Source organism: Bos taurus, chromosome 10 (assembly GCF_002263795.3).
Source record: "Bos taurus isolate L1 Dominette 01449 registration number 42190680 breed Hereford chromosome 10, ARS-UCD2.0, whole genome shotgun sequence".
NCBI classification, from domain to species: Eukaryota; Metazoa; Chordata; class Mammalia; order Artiodactyla; family Bovidae; genus Bos; species Bos taurus.
In genome coordinates, this window is record NC_037337.1 from 87,032,527 (window position 1) to 87,047,237 (window position 14,711).

The 14,711-nt window shown below is 37.0% G+C and overlaps 1 protein-coding gene across 1 annotated transcript in view; it reads left to right on the plus strand.

Moving 5' to 3' along the window:
- The window catches only part of TTLL5 (tubulin tyrosine ligase like 5), a 317,558-nt gene that overhangs the window by 115,381 nt on the left and 187,466 nt on the right, over positions 1-14,711 (plus strand). The window contains 5 exon segments of the mRNA XM_059890944.1: positions 164-310; positions 1,409-1,512; positions 4,055-4,182; positions 7,415-7,498; positions 8,070-8,465. Of these exon segments, the coding sequence (XP_059746927.1) occupies positions 164-310; positions 1,409-1,512; positions 4,055-4,182; positions 7,415-7,498; positions 8,070-8,465 (859 nt within the window).

The following is a 14,711-nucleotide window of genomic DNA, read 5'->3' on the forward strand; positions in this document are numbered from 1 at the left end:
GGCTGTATTCTTATTATACCTAATATGTTTGCTCTGGGTCTCATTTGTTGGAGAGTGTAGTATACTTCTTCTTAGCTCTCGATTGTATAATCCCCTTGTAGCTCGTCTTCTGTTGCTTAGCACAGTCTCTTCTTTTTCTCCCCAATGACTCTCTAATTTATAGGAGCTAGTGGTTCGTTTCCTCAAGCGAGCATCAAGTAACCTCCAGCACTCACTGAGGATGGTATTACCCAGTCGGAGACTGGCACTTCTGGAACGCAGAAGAATCCTGGCCCACCAGCTGGGTGACTTTATCTCTGTGTACAACAAGGTAGGTGGTTCATCCGTTAGTCCTGTGCTTTGGATCACCACCCACTGTCAGAAACAGGCTAGAAGCCTCTGTCCAGCTGGGTGAAGAGGATCTTTTTCCCTTCTAGCATCATCGTGTGCTGTGTATGACGGTTATGGGGAGTTAGACCTCACTCCTTAACTCAGCTCGTCTGAAAAGCTACTTATTACTTGTGAAGGCCCAGAGGCCATAGTTCACTCTCATGCAGAAGCATATTCCTTTTGAGTGCTGTTGTATCTGAGATGAATCCTGGGCTGTGTGAATTTGCATTGTCATTACTGTGCCTGGAGACAGTGGTGAACTGACTATATGAGAACAAATTTGAACTGTGGATTTAATGGAATGACACAGTCTTGTTTCCTGAGAGAGTTATACTTTGTCCTCTAGAACATTTTAGATAGTGACTTCGTTTTACAACCAAGCCCAGAAAATTGACTATTTAGTGAAACTAGTTGGCAAAGCATCTTTTATCCAAGGGTCTTAGAATACTTTAGAAATGTCATTTTGGAGTGGGAGGAGCTGGGAGTGTGCCCATTTTTCAGAGAGGAAATCTGAGTCCTGGAAATGTAAATAGCTTTTGTGGAATGTGTGGAATGGTCAGTACAAGATCAACACGACAAATCCATAGCTGCATAGCTACTCTAGCTCTGTTGAGAATTTTGTCTTATGTAAGTGAAGAATTTATGCAATTTGGATGCTGCTGTAGAAGTGTCTTCCAAGTCTGAGCTTTCCTCCTCCTAATTGTGACAAAATAACAGTGTCTCTATTGTCATGCTTCAAGTGTGACCACAGACATCAACAAGGTCTTTTTTTTTCACAGGGCTACCTGAGTATATAAGTAAAAACATGATAAAAATTTATGTTTATTCTGCAACTCTGAGTTAGAAACTTTAAAATGTTTCATGAAATGATGGCAGAAAATAATATACCAAGTTTATAGGTGGCCAAAGGACATTGAAGAAGTGGATGTCTTTTCTATAAAGACAAATTGACCCAGTGATAATGAAACCAGATGATGAATTATGCTTTTATCAGGAGTCAGTTTTATCTTGTTTTTCTTTGGGATTGGGGACTGGATAGGAAACAGAACAAATGGCTGAAAAGAAATCAAAGAAGAAACTTGAGGAAGAAGAGGAAGATGGGGTGAATTCGGAAAACTTTCAGGAGTTCATCAGACAAGCAAGGTAGAAGACATTCTTCACTAATAAACTAGAATCTTATTCTGTCTTCCACACTGCCCCATTGAATTCCCAATATTCTCTTGTTTCTAACGTGGATGTGAGTACAGTCACTTATAAGAAGAGAAAAAGGTTTCATAGTCTTTGTGTCTCCATATCTCAGCCAGTTATTGGCAGTTGTCATGGTTTCAGTTATCAAAACACTGCTGCTGGGCATCTGGGCTATATTTCTAGACAGCCTTCAAAGTACACACCACTTAAAGTGCTGAGGGAGCACTTTGGAAATTTGAAGTTAGAGGCTTCTAGTGTTTACTGGATCTGAATTTATTCCTGCCCTACTGATGCAGTGGAGATGACCACATTTTGCCTACATTGAGTGGGTTGAGGAGTTGGCAGTTGTTCAGTACTATGAGGGTTATGCCTAATTTATATAAAATAAAACAAGTCCTTCATGCTTAAGGTTAGCCTTTAGGGATGGAAAATATCAACATTCAGCTCTCTATCTTAATACAAATTAGCCAGGCCACTTTGTCCATTTACAGTGTGTTTGCAAAGGAAGAAGTAATAAAGGCATTTAATTTTTAATTTTATAAGACCTGTCCTTTTTCTTAAGTAGAGGGCTGGACAAAACTACTAAAATAAAGCATAAAACATGTGTAAATCTGCCTTAGTTAGTCTTCAGTCATCAAAGTCCCAGTGGGGAGAAAAGCAGTAGAAAATCAACTCTGTTGATTTGTGACGTTAAGTCAGGTGGTGATTTATCAACCACCAACATAGTGTGATCTGTGTGTAATACTCTGTATGCAGCTAATTATAGCCCCAGGATCATGTGCTTAAACGTACAACAAACAAATACATCATTTTATAGGAGTTCATAATTGTGTAATGTTATTTTGTTGACATTCTTAGGTCTTGAGGAATACGGTTGATAAAGCAAGTGTAGAAACAAAGCAAGAAGTAGTTTCTTACCTCAACATTATGCAAATAGCAAAGAAAAAAAGGCTGGATTATGTTCAGAAAATGGCTCTACTTTTAAAGTTAAAACATTAATTTCTAGTTCTTCCTAGAGATCTTCAAAATCTCTGAAATATAAAAAAAAGAAACTAAAAAGCAACCTTTTAAGAAGTGAAGAGTGTTTCCCCTACCAGGCCTATTTGGCTGCTAAAAATTAATTATACGTACTGTTAACCAGTGATGTCGACTTGGAGATAAAGTATTTTAGAACATATTTACTACTGATGGTGGGTTGTGCTGATGGTTGGAAATATGCAGTAGCATCAGTTCTTTTATTACATTTGAGGTGGGACATGGATACCTGTGTGTGTCAGCGTTGGCAAATTCAGTTTACCCGCAGGAGTCAGGCAGGAAAACATGTTATAAAAAGAGCAGAGAGTAAGACAGGAGGTAGAGAGCAGTTGGTGTCTTGGCCCACCTCGGTCTTTCCCTTTTCTGGGAAGGGCCAAATGAAACACACTGATAGGCAGAGGCGCTCGTCTGTTTGCGCCCTCAGCTTTAGATCTTTGCGGTTTCTCGAGTTGCTTTCTGGTGGCTCTTTGCTGCTTTGGAGACCTTGGAGTTTACCCTGAGATTCACAGAAGCAGTTTCTGGGATTGTCACTGCAGTGTATTCTGAAGCTGGGATATAGGTTCCTTGTAATGATGCAGGAGTATTTTGCTTATTTGAAGGTCACTTATCTGGAATGTTGACAGGCTCTGTGAAAAAAATGCAAAGGCCATTGAGGAGCTGCTACAGGTGTTAAAAAACCCAGACATGATATGTTTACTGCAAGAGTTCTAGTAAACAGGCCCTCTTCTATTTCCTTATGCTTTTCATTTTGTGGGTCTCCATAAAAAATGCATATAATTTCTATATTTGAAGTTACCTAGAGACTGTTTCAATCTCCATTGTATAGATGGTAAGGGAAATCTTCCCTGGATACCCTAGTGAATCTCCTTATTTATGACAAAGTGACTCCTTTAGTGAATATACTCCAATTATCTAGAAGTGGTAGGTGGACAAACTGTCAAGCTCCACATAATAAATATTTCTGACTTAGTGAACTCCATGTGGTCTTTATAGCATATTCTTCTTTAAAAAATGTATAAACCATTCTTAGCTGGGAGCCATGCAGGAACAGACTGCTGATCAGTTGTGGCCCACAGTTGGTTCCTGGTTGACCCCTGATTTAGGACGTAGAACTTTCTGTATTGTAGCTACTGACTACTTGAAATGTGGCTATGTAACCAAGGAAATGGATCTTTAATTTTAATTCATTTAAATATAAATAGTCACATATGACTAGTGGCTACCATATTGGACAGTGCAGATCTAGAAAATTCACTGTGGAATAAATAAAACCTTGTTGTGCTTTAAAATTTTCTGACTACTTCATTTATTTTCCTTTTTAACTACCTATTAATAGGGAGTTTTCAGCTTGTGCTTTTCATTTCCCCCTTCTTCAGCTTACTCCATTTCCATAATAAAGTCTGGTGGAAAGATTTTCCAGAAGAGCTTCCTGTTCTGACCATCCTTTTTCTCCCCATTTCAGTGAGGCTGAACTGGAGGAGGTGTTGACTTTTTATACCCAAAAAAACAAGTCTGCGAGTGTCTTCCTGGGGACGCACTCAAAAAGTTCCAAAAACAGCAACAGTTTTTCTGATAGTGGGGCAAAGGGTGGTAAGTATGTTGGTTAATTAATGAAAAATAAGAACAAGTGAAAAAGTGAGATGTGCAGAGGAGAACCAAAAATAATATGTTGCTAAGCACTAATAGACTCCAAGGTGGTGGAATTTTGTAGTTGTGGGGGTGGGAGAGTGAGGAAGCCGTGTGTTTTTGTCCTAAAAGTGGAAGAGGGTTATGTTCAAACTTTTTTTTTTCCTATGAAAATTAACAGTAGAGAGTTCAAGACAAGCTAATAACAGCTAACATTTTGTGAGAACTCATGTTACTGTCTATTGGACATGATCTTATTTTTTATGGAGTAGGTGCTATTATAAAACTTCTCTACGGATGAGGAAACAGAGCTGAAAGAGGTGGAGTGACTTGCTCAGGGGCGCCCAGCACTGTCCAATGGAGCAGGAATCCAAACTTTAGTCTTCCTGACTCAGAGCTTGTGCTCTTAATCTCCGTTCTTCTGCTTCTCCTGATGATTACTTCTCACTCTCCTTACGTTTCTTTTGCTTCCTCCAGCTTATCACCATTTGCATTTGGGGTATGAGAATTCTTTGTTGTGAGGGATTATTCCCACATACCTGGTGGGATGTCTCATATCCTTAGTCACAAGCCCTAAATGCTACTGTCTTCCTTCAGTCATTGTGATAACCCAGTGTTCCCACAACATTTCAAAAATTTCTCACTGTTGGGGAACTCCAGGATTGGGGATTTTGAAACTGACGTGGACCAAACTATCCAGCCCATGTCATATGATCTAAAAAAAAATAACAGCAACACTCAGTTATAAACAAAGCTTGTGCTTCAAGTATAAGATGCATTTAAAATCTAGATGGGAGCATAAGACACAGATAATCAATATACTAATTTTGTAGTATGCTAACCACTAGATTCAGAGATGTAGACTTCTTTGCTACTCTTAAGGTGATCATAGCCTAATGTGGAAAGAGCCAAGACAATTGATCATCTAAAATGTAGGGTACGTTTTCCTGAGGAAGCAGTGTTAATGTTTTCAAAACTGATTAGCTGCAGGGGCTAGTCTAAAAGCTTGTCTAGCTCACTGTATAATTGAAGTATTATATTAGCAAAAATCCTTCTGAGTCCACCCTCTTCTTTGAGCTTTCCTAATCTAAGTTCTAAAGCTAGTTTATTCATGTTTTCATTCATTCCTTTTACATATTTTAAAATAGACACCTATTAAGTGTCAGACGTTATGATAATAGTAGTTGCTAGAGAGAGCGGGAACCAGGACCGTCACAGTTCTTGACTTTATAATATTTATTGTCTGCTTGATGAAGTCGTATGAGTAAATTCAGGAAGAAGGTTGATAGAATCTCTGAAAAGATCCTATGACAGTGTTAGGAAAGGGAGACTGAGGAGTTTTTGTAATGGAAGGGGAACTGTGTACTAACCTAGGGAGGTGAGGTCCTAGCTTGGCATTCAGATAGTAACTTCTCCCCTGGCACTGTTGGGGAAGCCCTGACAACAGGTACTAGCAGCACCTGTTTGTACAGGTGGATCCTCAGAGATTCTGGGGTTCATGTGTTAAGGACTACCTTTATGTAATATAGTTAGTCCCCTACATAACGAATGAATTCCAGTCTGAGAGCGTGTTCATAAATCCAATTTTATTTGTAAGTCCAACAAAGTTAGCCTAGGTTCCCAACTAAGTACCATAATAGGTTTATAATACTTTTCACACAAATAACACATAGAAAACAAACACAAAAAATAAAGCATTTCTAATCTTATAGTTCAGTGCCTTGAAAAAGCACAGTACTGTACAACAGGGCTTCCTTGGTGACTCAGTGGTAAAGAGTCCGCTTGACAATGCAGGAAATGCAGGCTGGATCTCTGGGTCGGGAAGATCCCCTGGAATAGGAAATGGCAAACCACTCCAGGACTCTTGCCAGGGAAATCTCATGGACAGAGGAGCCTGGCAGACTACAGGCCATGGGGTCTCGAAAGAGTTGGCCATGACTTAGCAACTAAACAACTGTACAGCAGCTGGCATACAGGGGCATGTTCGCATCTTTGAAAGTTTGCAACTTGAAGGTTTGTCTGTAGGAGACTTACTGTAACATTTATACCTAGCAATTCCAATGAAGATTAACTCTGGGCAGGCAGTAGGAAGGCCTCAATCAAGGGAACAACATTATGACATTTGATAGTATTTGTTCTTGTTTCAAACATGAGCCAACAAGTGTGTGACAGTATTACCACTGCTGATAGTGGTGGAAAGAAGAGAATTCATATGTCCTTATTCTTTCATTCTGAAAGATGATCTGTAAAATGGCCTTTCTTAAGTGTTTGTATGAACTTGGCCCTGAGAAAAGATTTTGGGACTATTTCTCTAAGTATATATGATTAGCTCTGGCTGTTCTGTTTCAAAATTCTGTAGTAGGAAAAGAAAACCTGATTTATTACAGTGGAAATTTATGTTACTAGAATGACTTTCTTATTGAATATGCTGATTAATAAGCAAATTCACTCAACTTATTCAAGGAAAACTGAGATTAAGATACAGAGCTGTTGTGATATTCAGATATCATGCCAACAAATACTGGGGCTGTTATTTTCATCTCTTGGCAGTTCCCTGTCCGTATGTGTTGTGACTTGTTTGCTCCAGTGTGTACCACCAACCAGTTTAGTCCCTTAGTTCTGCAAATTTGAATTCTTGACAGAGGCATCTTACTGCCCTGGCATTCATGCTAACTCGTTTCAGTTGTGTCTGACTCTTTGTGACCCTATGGACCATAATCCGCCAGGCTCCTCTGTCCATGGGATTCTCCAGGCAAGAATACTGGAGTGGATTGCCATGCCCTCGTCCAGGAAATCTTGCAAACCCGTGTCTCTTACATGGCCCGCGTTAGCAGGCGGGTTCTTGGCCACTAGCGCCACCTAGGGGAGCCCCTTTACCGCCCTCACTGTCTTTCCCAGGCAGGTCCTAGTTTGTTGGCAGTCCATGGATCGCTGCCCTGGCTTTCCATATCTTTCCCTGGTTTGGTCAGCTGGAACTGGGCTTTGGGCTAGCTAGGCTAGTTTGGAATCATTTGCTTGGTGTCCCACTCAACAGGGATATGGACATGGCCATCCTTGGAAAAGTGCAGTGAGAAATGCAATAGTTCTTGGCACTGATTACTAGTTGCGTTATATTCTGGAAACAAAATTATGTGTAGAGTGGTGCTCTAGTGTTTGATTAGTGACAGAACCTCAGCTCAGTATTTATTTATTTCAGATCATCCTGAAACGATGGAAGAAGTGAAAATAAAGCAGCCCAAACAGCAACAGACAACAGAAATTCACTCTGATAAATTATCTCGTGAGTGACTTCAAACCTGCATAAATTTGTTACTCTCAGATAAATCTCTTAATAAAAAAGAAAACTCATCAGATATTAAATGATTTTAGGGCATGCAGCGTTACTCCAGAAAGCTCATTTTTCTTTGTTTTTCCTTCTCTGTTAGAATTTCCTTTTATCTACCAATAACCTATTAACATCTTTCCAAGGAATTTTTTACTTTCTTAATGTTTAAAATTCTGAGCACTTGTTTCTAGAAGGGTGAAAATCAGAGGGAGAGGAGTTAGCTCTCATTACCAGAAACTTTGTCCTGATGCCCTGACGTTTATAAAACATCTGTTCCGGTTGATGGAGGTAGTTGCAATGCCAGCTTTTAACAAGGACTAGAAATGAACTATTTCTAATGCCAGATTGTCTCAGTGGGCAAAATTCATTAAGTTCATGATGGCTGCTCATTAAAATTTGTATTTTTCATGGTATCTGTTTCATGCTAAGGTTAGATGTTTAAAAATGTTCATGTTTACATATAGAGACTATGTGTTAGCTTTTCCTAACATGATCTGTTTTTGTTTGTTTGTTTTTATTTTAATAGGATTTACCACTTCAGCAGAAAAAGAGGCTAAATTAATCTATACCAATTCTTCTACTTCTTTCTCTGGTCCTGCTGCTACCCTTCTGCAGAAAATTCCCAACACCCACTTGTCATCTATTGTTACCACCCCTGACCTCTCACCAGGGCCAGGCCACCATTGTCTATCTCAGATCCCTCCAGCTATCCCCAGCATGCCTCACCAGCCAGCAGTTTTACTGAGCACAGTCCCTGAGAGTGCTCCTCTCTCCATGCATCCTGGGACACAGAACGTACCAAGCCCCGCTGGCCTGCCACGCTGTCGATCAGGCAGTTACACCATTGGCCCCTTTTCCTCTTTCCAAAGTGCTGCACACATCTATAGCCAGAAACTGTCTCGTCCCTCTTCAGCAAAGGCAGGTGAGTGAGAAAATGAAAGGGAGTCCACAATGTCAGCTCCTCCCCAGCCCCAATAAACACAGAATGTCATCTCTTCCCTTTGCTTTTTCTTTTGAAAGATAAAGGGATGCAGGCTGTGACTAAGGAAAAGTCTTGCATTTGGTCAAGTGACATTCATTTACTGATAAGAAAATGCAGCGCTTTCTTTTAGGTACTGAAGATAAAGAGATGAATAAAATAGGGCTTCTGTTTCCTGGGAGCTTACAGCGTGGTCAAGAGATAATTGTGATATCTGTCTTTTTGTTGTTGAGTTGTAAGTGTTCTTTATATATTCTGGGTACAAGTCCCTTGCCAGGTGCTTGATTTAGAAGTGTTTTCTCTCATTCTGTTGTTTGTCATTTCATTTTCTTGATGCACAAAAGTTTTTAATCTTGATGAAATCTAATTTATTTTCTCTTTTGTTGCTTGTGCATTTGATATCATATCTGAAAAACTATTGCCTAACCCAAGGTCACAAAGATGTCTGTTTTTTTAGGTCTTTTATCCATTTTGATAGAATTTTTTACATGGTGTGGCATAAAGGTCTTAACATCATTCTTTTGCGTGTGAATACTTAGTTGTCCCAGCACTATGTGTTGAAAGAGTATTATTTCCCTGTTGAATTGTCATGGCACTCTTGTGAAAAATCATTTAATCTCAAATGTAAGCGTTTACTTCTGGAATCTCAGTTCTGCTCCACTAATCTATGTATCTGTACTTACGCCAGTACCACGTTGTCTTCATTACTGTGGCATTAGAAATAGCCAATATATACTTCTATTTTCCTTTATTTAATTTTTATTGGAATATAGTTGCTTTACAATGTTGTATTAGTTTCTGCTGTGCAGCAAAGTGAATCAGTCATATATATACATATATCCACTCTCTTTTAAAAAGATTCCCTTCTAACGTAGGTCATCAGAGAGCATTAGGTAGAGCTCCCTGTGCTGTACACTAGGTTCTAGTTAGTTATCTGTTTTATACATAGCAGTGTATATATGTCAATCCCAATCTCCCAATTTATCCCATCCCCTCTTCCCCACTTTGATGTCCAAACATTTCTTCTCTACATCTGTTTCCCTGCTTCTGTTTTTCAAATAAGATCATCCATACCATTTTTCTAGATTCCTCATGTATGTGTTAATATATGATATATATTTGTTTTTCTCTTTCTGACTTAACTTCGCTCTGTATGACAATCTCTAGGTCCATCCACATCTCTACAAATGACCCAGTTTTCTTCTTCTTTATGCCTGAGTAATATTCCATTGTATATTTGTACCACATCTTCTTTATCCATTCCTATGTTGGTAGAGATTTAAGTTGCTTCCATGTCCTGAATAAGTAGCCAGCATATATTTAACTGGTATCCGATTTCAAATGAAATGGATATTATAATATGAAATTTGAATCAGAGATACTAAATGGTCTATTTTAATGTCATAAATATAAATATGTACAAATATGTGTATTTCTGCTAATTCTGAGTGATTATTCTTATGGTTTAATCTTCTAAAATCAATATAATAATAATCAATTATGTTCTGATTTTCTCCTGTGTGAAAGAAATTCAGTAAGGTCAATGCCTCCAATACCTTGTGTTATCATTAGAACTTCTTTTTTAAACCTTTCTTTTTCATACATTTCCCAGAGAATGGTAAGGAACGGAAGAAGCTAGTCAGTTTGAAAATATTTCCTAATTTCCATTGTGATTTTTCTTGACCCATGGATTGTTTTTATTGTTTAATTTCACATAATTGGCATTTTCTGTTTTTTGTAATTGCCTTTTAGCTTATTTCCACTGTGGTCAAAAACCATACTCTGAATGGCTTAAACAGTAGTGGACAATAATATATAGATAATAATATATAGTTGACTACAATAATAGCCTATAGGTGATTGGAGTCAAATTTTTCTGTAGTGATTGAATAGTTTGGCAATGAGGTTAAAATATTATTTAGACTTTTTCATGATATATATGCTGTATCATGTTTCAGGGGTCACCACTGAAAAAATTAAAATATGAAAACTTAAACATTTGGGAAGACAAAGAATTGGGCCTGGGGAAACACCTATAGACATAGAAGCACAGAAAACACAGAGCTTAGAAAATGCAAGAAATGGAAGCTTGAAGATGGTAAACCAAGTCCTAATATATGAAGAATCAAATGAATATAAATGGACTGAACTTGTTAGTGTCAGATTGATTTTTTTTAATCCAACTATATGTTGTTTAGCAAAGAAAGACGCTTGTAAAAATAAGGACATCGAATGGTTGAAAGTAAAAGGATGAAGAAAGAAATGCCAAAAAGTCTAAGTTTAAATAATATCTTAACCTCATTCCCAAACTGTATTCATCATTTCAGTAGATGCAGAAAAAGAATTTGATAAAATTCTGTACTCATTCATGATAATAATTCTCAGAACACCAACCAGAAAAAAGTGGTATAGCTATATTAATATATGCTGTTTACTTAGCGGGAAAGTGACCGTTGCTCAGTCATGTCTGACTCTTTGCAACTCCATGAACTATACAGTCATGGAATTCTCCAGACCAGAATACTGGAGTGGGTAGCCTTTCCCTTCTCCAGGGGATCTTCCCAACCCAGGGATCAAACCCAGGTCTCCTGCATTGCAGCTGGATTCTTTACCAGCTGAGCCACAAGGGAAGCCCTAACTTAGTATATATTAACTTATATTAGGCTTTAAGAGATAAAATTTTCTTCACAGATACAGAGAGTAATTACATAAAACAGAAAGTCTGGTTCAGCAGAAAAATAATAGTTCTAACTGCACCTAACAAAATAACCTCCAAATAAGTAAAACAAAAATTGATACACCTGCATGAGGAATCTGTAAATCCACTATGTTAGTGGGAGATTTCCAATGATTTCTATTACTAATAGATAAAGAAATTTTATAAGTCAGCAAAGAAAGAGGGTTTGAAGATATCATAATGGAAATAAATGTAAAAGTTTTAGAGTTGAAAGATAATGAAAAAACTTCCATATTTAAATGTGTGGAGGGCAATGAAAAACAGTATTTGGAGGGACATTTACTACCTAAAATACTTATTTTTGAAAAGGAAGGCTAAATATCTGATCTCAGATGTTATAAAAACAGCAATATTATAAATCTAAATAAAGGAGAAAGAGAAAAGATATATTAAACAGCAAAGACAAAAGTAAAAATTACAGATTTTAAAAATAAAGTAGAGAAAATATCAAAGCCAAAAATTCTTTGAAAAGCCTAAGGTGGTGGAGCAACCTTTGGTGAGATTGATCAGGAAAAGAGAGAAGACATGGATAAATGATATGAAGAATGAAAAGCACACAGAAAATACAAATTAGCTTGGGTGAAAAAAATATTAGAATACTGTTAACTACTGTGTTCCAGTAAAATTGAAAATCTACACGAAATGGATAATGCCACCAAAAGTATACCATAAGAAAAATTGGCTCAAGAAGCAAAGAAAGCCTGAATGATATTGTAACCATTAACATAACTTATACAATAATTTTCACAAGGAAAACTTGAGCCCCAGATGATTTTATAGATGAATGTTGACAGTCTTTCAAGGGAGTGATAATTCCAATCTTAAACTTGTCATAGAACATGGAAAAGAAATAATTATCCTTAAATCATTCTGTATGGCTAGTTTAATCTTGATAACAAAACCAGTTATGGACAGTATCAGGGAAATTACAGACTAGAATCATTTATGAACACAAATGCAAAAATTCTAATCAAAATATGAGCCAACCACATCCTGCAACAAGTGAAAAAGATAAGGTCCCATGAACAAGTTTATCCTGGGAATACTAGAGGGTTTAAAACAGTAGAAAATCTATAAATGTCATTTGTCACATCAGCAGATTAAAGGAGAAAAACTGTATTCATCATTTTAGTAGATGTAGGAAAAGAATTTGGTAAAATTCTATACTCATTCATGATAATAACTCTCAGCATACTAGGAAAAGAAGGAAATCCTCATTAAAAAGGGTATCCACCAAATCTCACCATAGATGTTAATATAAATGGGGAGATACTGAACGCATTCCCTTTAAGAGAGAGAAGAGAATGCCTACTAGCTTTGCTTCTATTCAGTGTTTTACTGGAGGTCAGGATCCAGCGTAACAGACAAGAAATTAAAAACATAAGCATCAAAAGGCAGGAATTAAAATTTACTTATTTATTTACAGATTATATGTTATCTATATAGAAAACTGAAAATAAGCTATCGATACATTAGAAATAATTATTTTAGCAGTATAGATGGCTCTAAGATCAATATTAAAAATCTGTTAGCTGACTTTTTAGAAAAGACCCTGATGCTGAGAAAGACTGAAAGCAGGAGGAGAAGGGGATGACAGAGGGCAAGATGTTTGGGTGGCATAGCTGCCTCAGTGGACACGAGTTTGAGTAAGCTCCAGGAGATGGTGAAGGATAGGGATGCCTGGCGTGCTGCAGTCCATGGGGTTGCAAAGAGCTAGACGTGACTGAGTGACTAAACAACAACAGAGACATACATAATATAAAATTTACCATTTTGTCTATGTTTCAGTGTACAGGGGCATTAAGTACATTCACACTGCTGTACAACCATATCACCACAAAAACGAAGTTTTTAAAAAATCATTTACATGAAGACTATAAGCTGTCTAGGCATAAATTTAGGAAAGACTTATAAAGAAGTTTTGTAAGACTTTGTTGAGAGACAGAGAAAACATAAATAAATATATAAATAGACTGTGCATGGATGGAAAGACTTAATATCATAAATGTTTTCATCAAATTCGTCTCTGAATTCAATACAATCCCAACCAAAATCTCAACAGCTGCATTGTACTTGACAAGGCTCATCTAAAACGATACTGGAAAGGCAAAAGACCAAGGGTAGTGAGAACCTACTGAAGAAGGAAAAATGGTGGACAAATATCTTGATAAGAATATGAAGATATGATGATTAAGAAAATGCAGTATTGGAAAAGGTGCAGAGTGACCAGTGAAGCAGAATAGAAAGTTGGAAACAATCACAGATAGATGAAACTTGGATATATGACAGACGGAAAAGGATGCATTTTTCAATAAATGGTGCTGGGACAACTGGTTATCCAAACAGGATCAAAAGTGAAATTACATCCCTGCCTCATACAATCCATATAATCAATCTCAGATGCAAACTTTAGACTCTAGGATAGATTAGACCATCTTTAATAACTTATGGTAGGAAACAAAAGTAAAAACATAAGCAAGCCTCCTTCAGAAAGAAAAAAAGACAACCCAATAATGGTATCGCAAAAGAGATAATGTGCTCAACATCGTTATTAATCAGATGAATATAAGTGAAAGCTACAGTGAGACCTTCCACCCTCTTAAAAGAGGGAAGAATTAAGATATTTGACAATACTAAGTGTTGGAGGGGATACTGATCAGCAGGAAGCCTTGTATTTTGTTTGTGGTAGTGTAAAATATACCGTTTGTTATTATCACATGAATTTGTAAATTCTTATACTCTCTGACTCAACTTCTAGCCACATACAGAAGAGAAGTTCTTCTACACATGCCCTAGGACATGTATGCAAGAGTGTTCACAACTGAACTGTTGACAATAGCAATAAGCTTGGAGTAACCAAAATAACCATCAATGAGGAAATAGAAAAATAAGTTGTAGTGTATTTCCAAAATGGAATACCAAGCACCATGTAAAGTTAATGAATTTCACCTGTACTGAGAAAGGATAAATATTAGAAGTATGGTATTAACAAAAACAAGTCCCAGGAAACTACTACAGTAAGATACCATTTTTATAGAGCTCAAAAACAAGCAAAATTAACTGTATTTTAAGTATGCCTACACACACAGAAATGAAGAATAAAACTATTTAAAAAAAGAAGGGGATGAAGGATAAGGGGAGATTAAGAATGAGAAGGAACCCATGGGTTGATGCATGTTAATATGACTTAGGTAGTCAGTTCATTATATGTTTTATAACTTCTACATCTATTGTAGATAGTATTTTATATGTGTCAAGTAATATAATAAAGCAGTGTCATCAAATTGTATATACAAGGATGATCATGGTTATATAAGCACTAATAAGACAGAAAGGAAACACATTAGTGTTTCCACTTTTCTGACTTTTTAATTTTTTTCTAATGGATTGTGTGACTTACCATAGAACAAATATGAACCTTGATTTTTAATTAAATAATTTCTTTTTGCCAA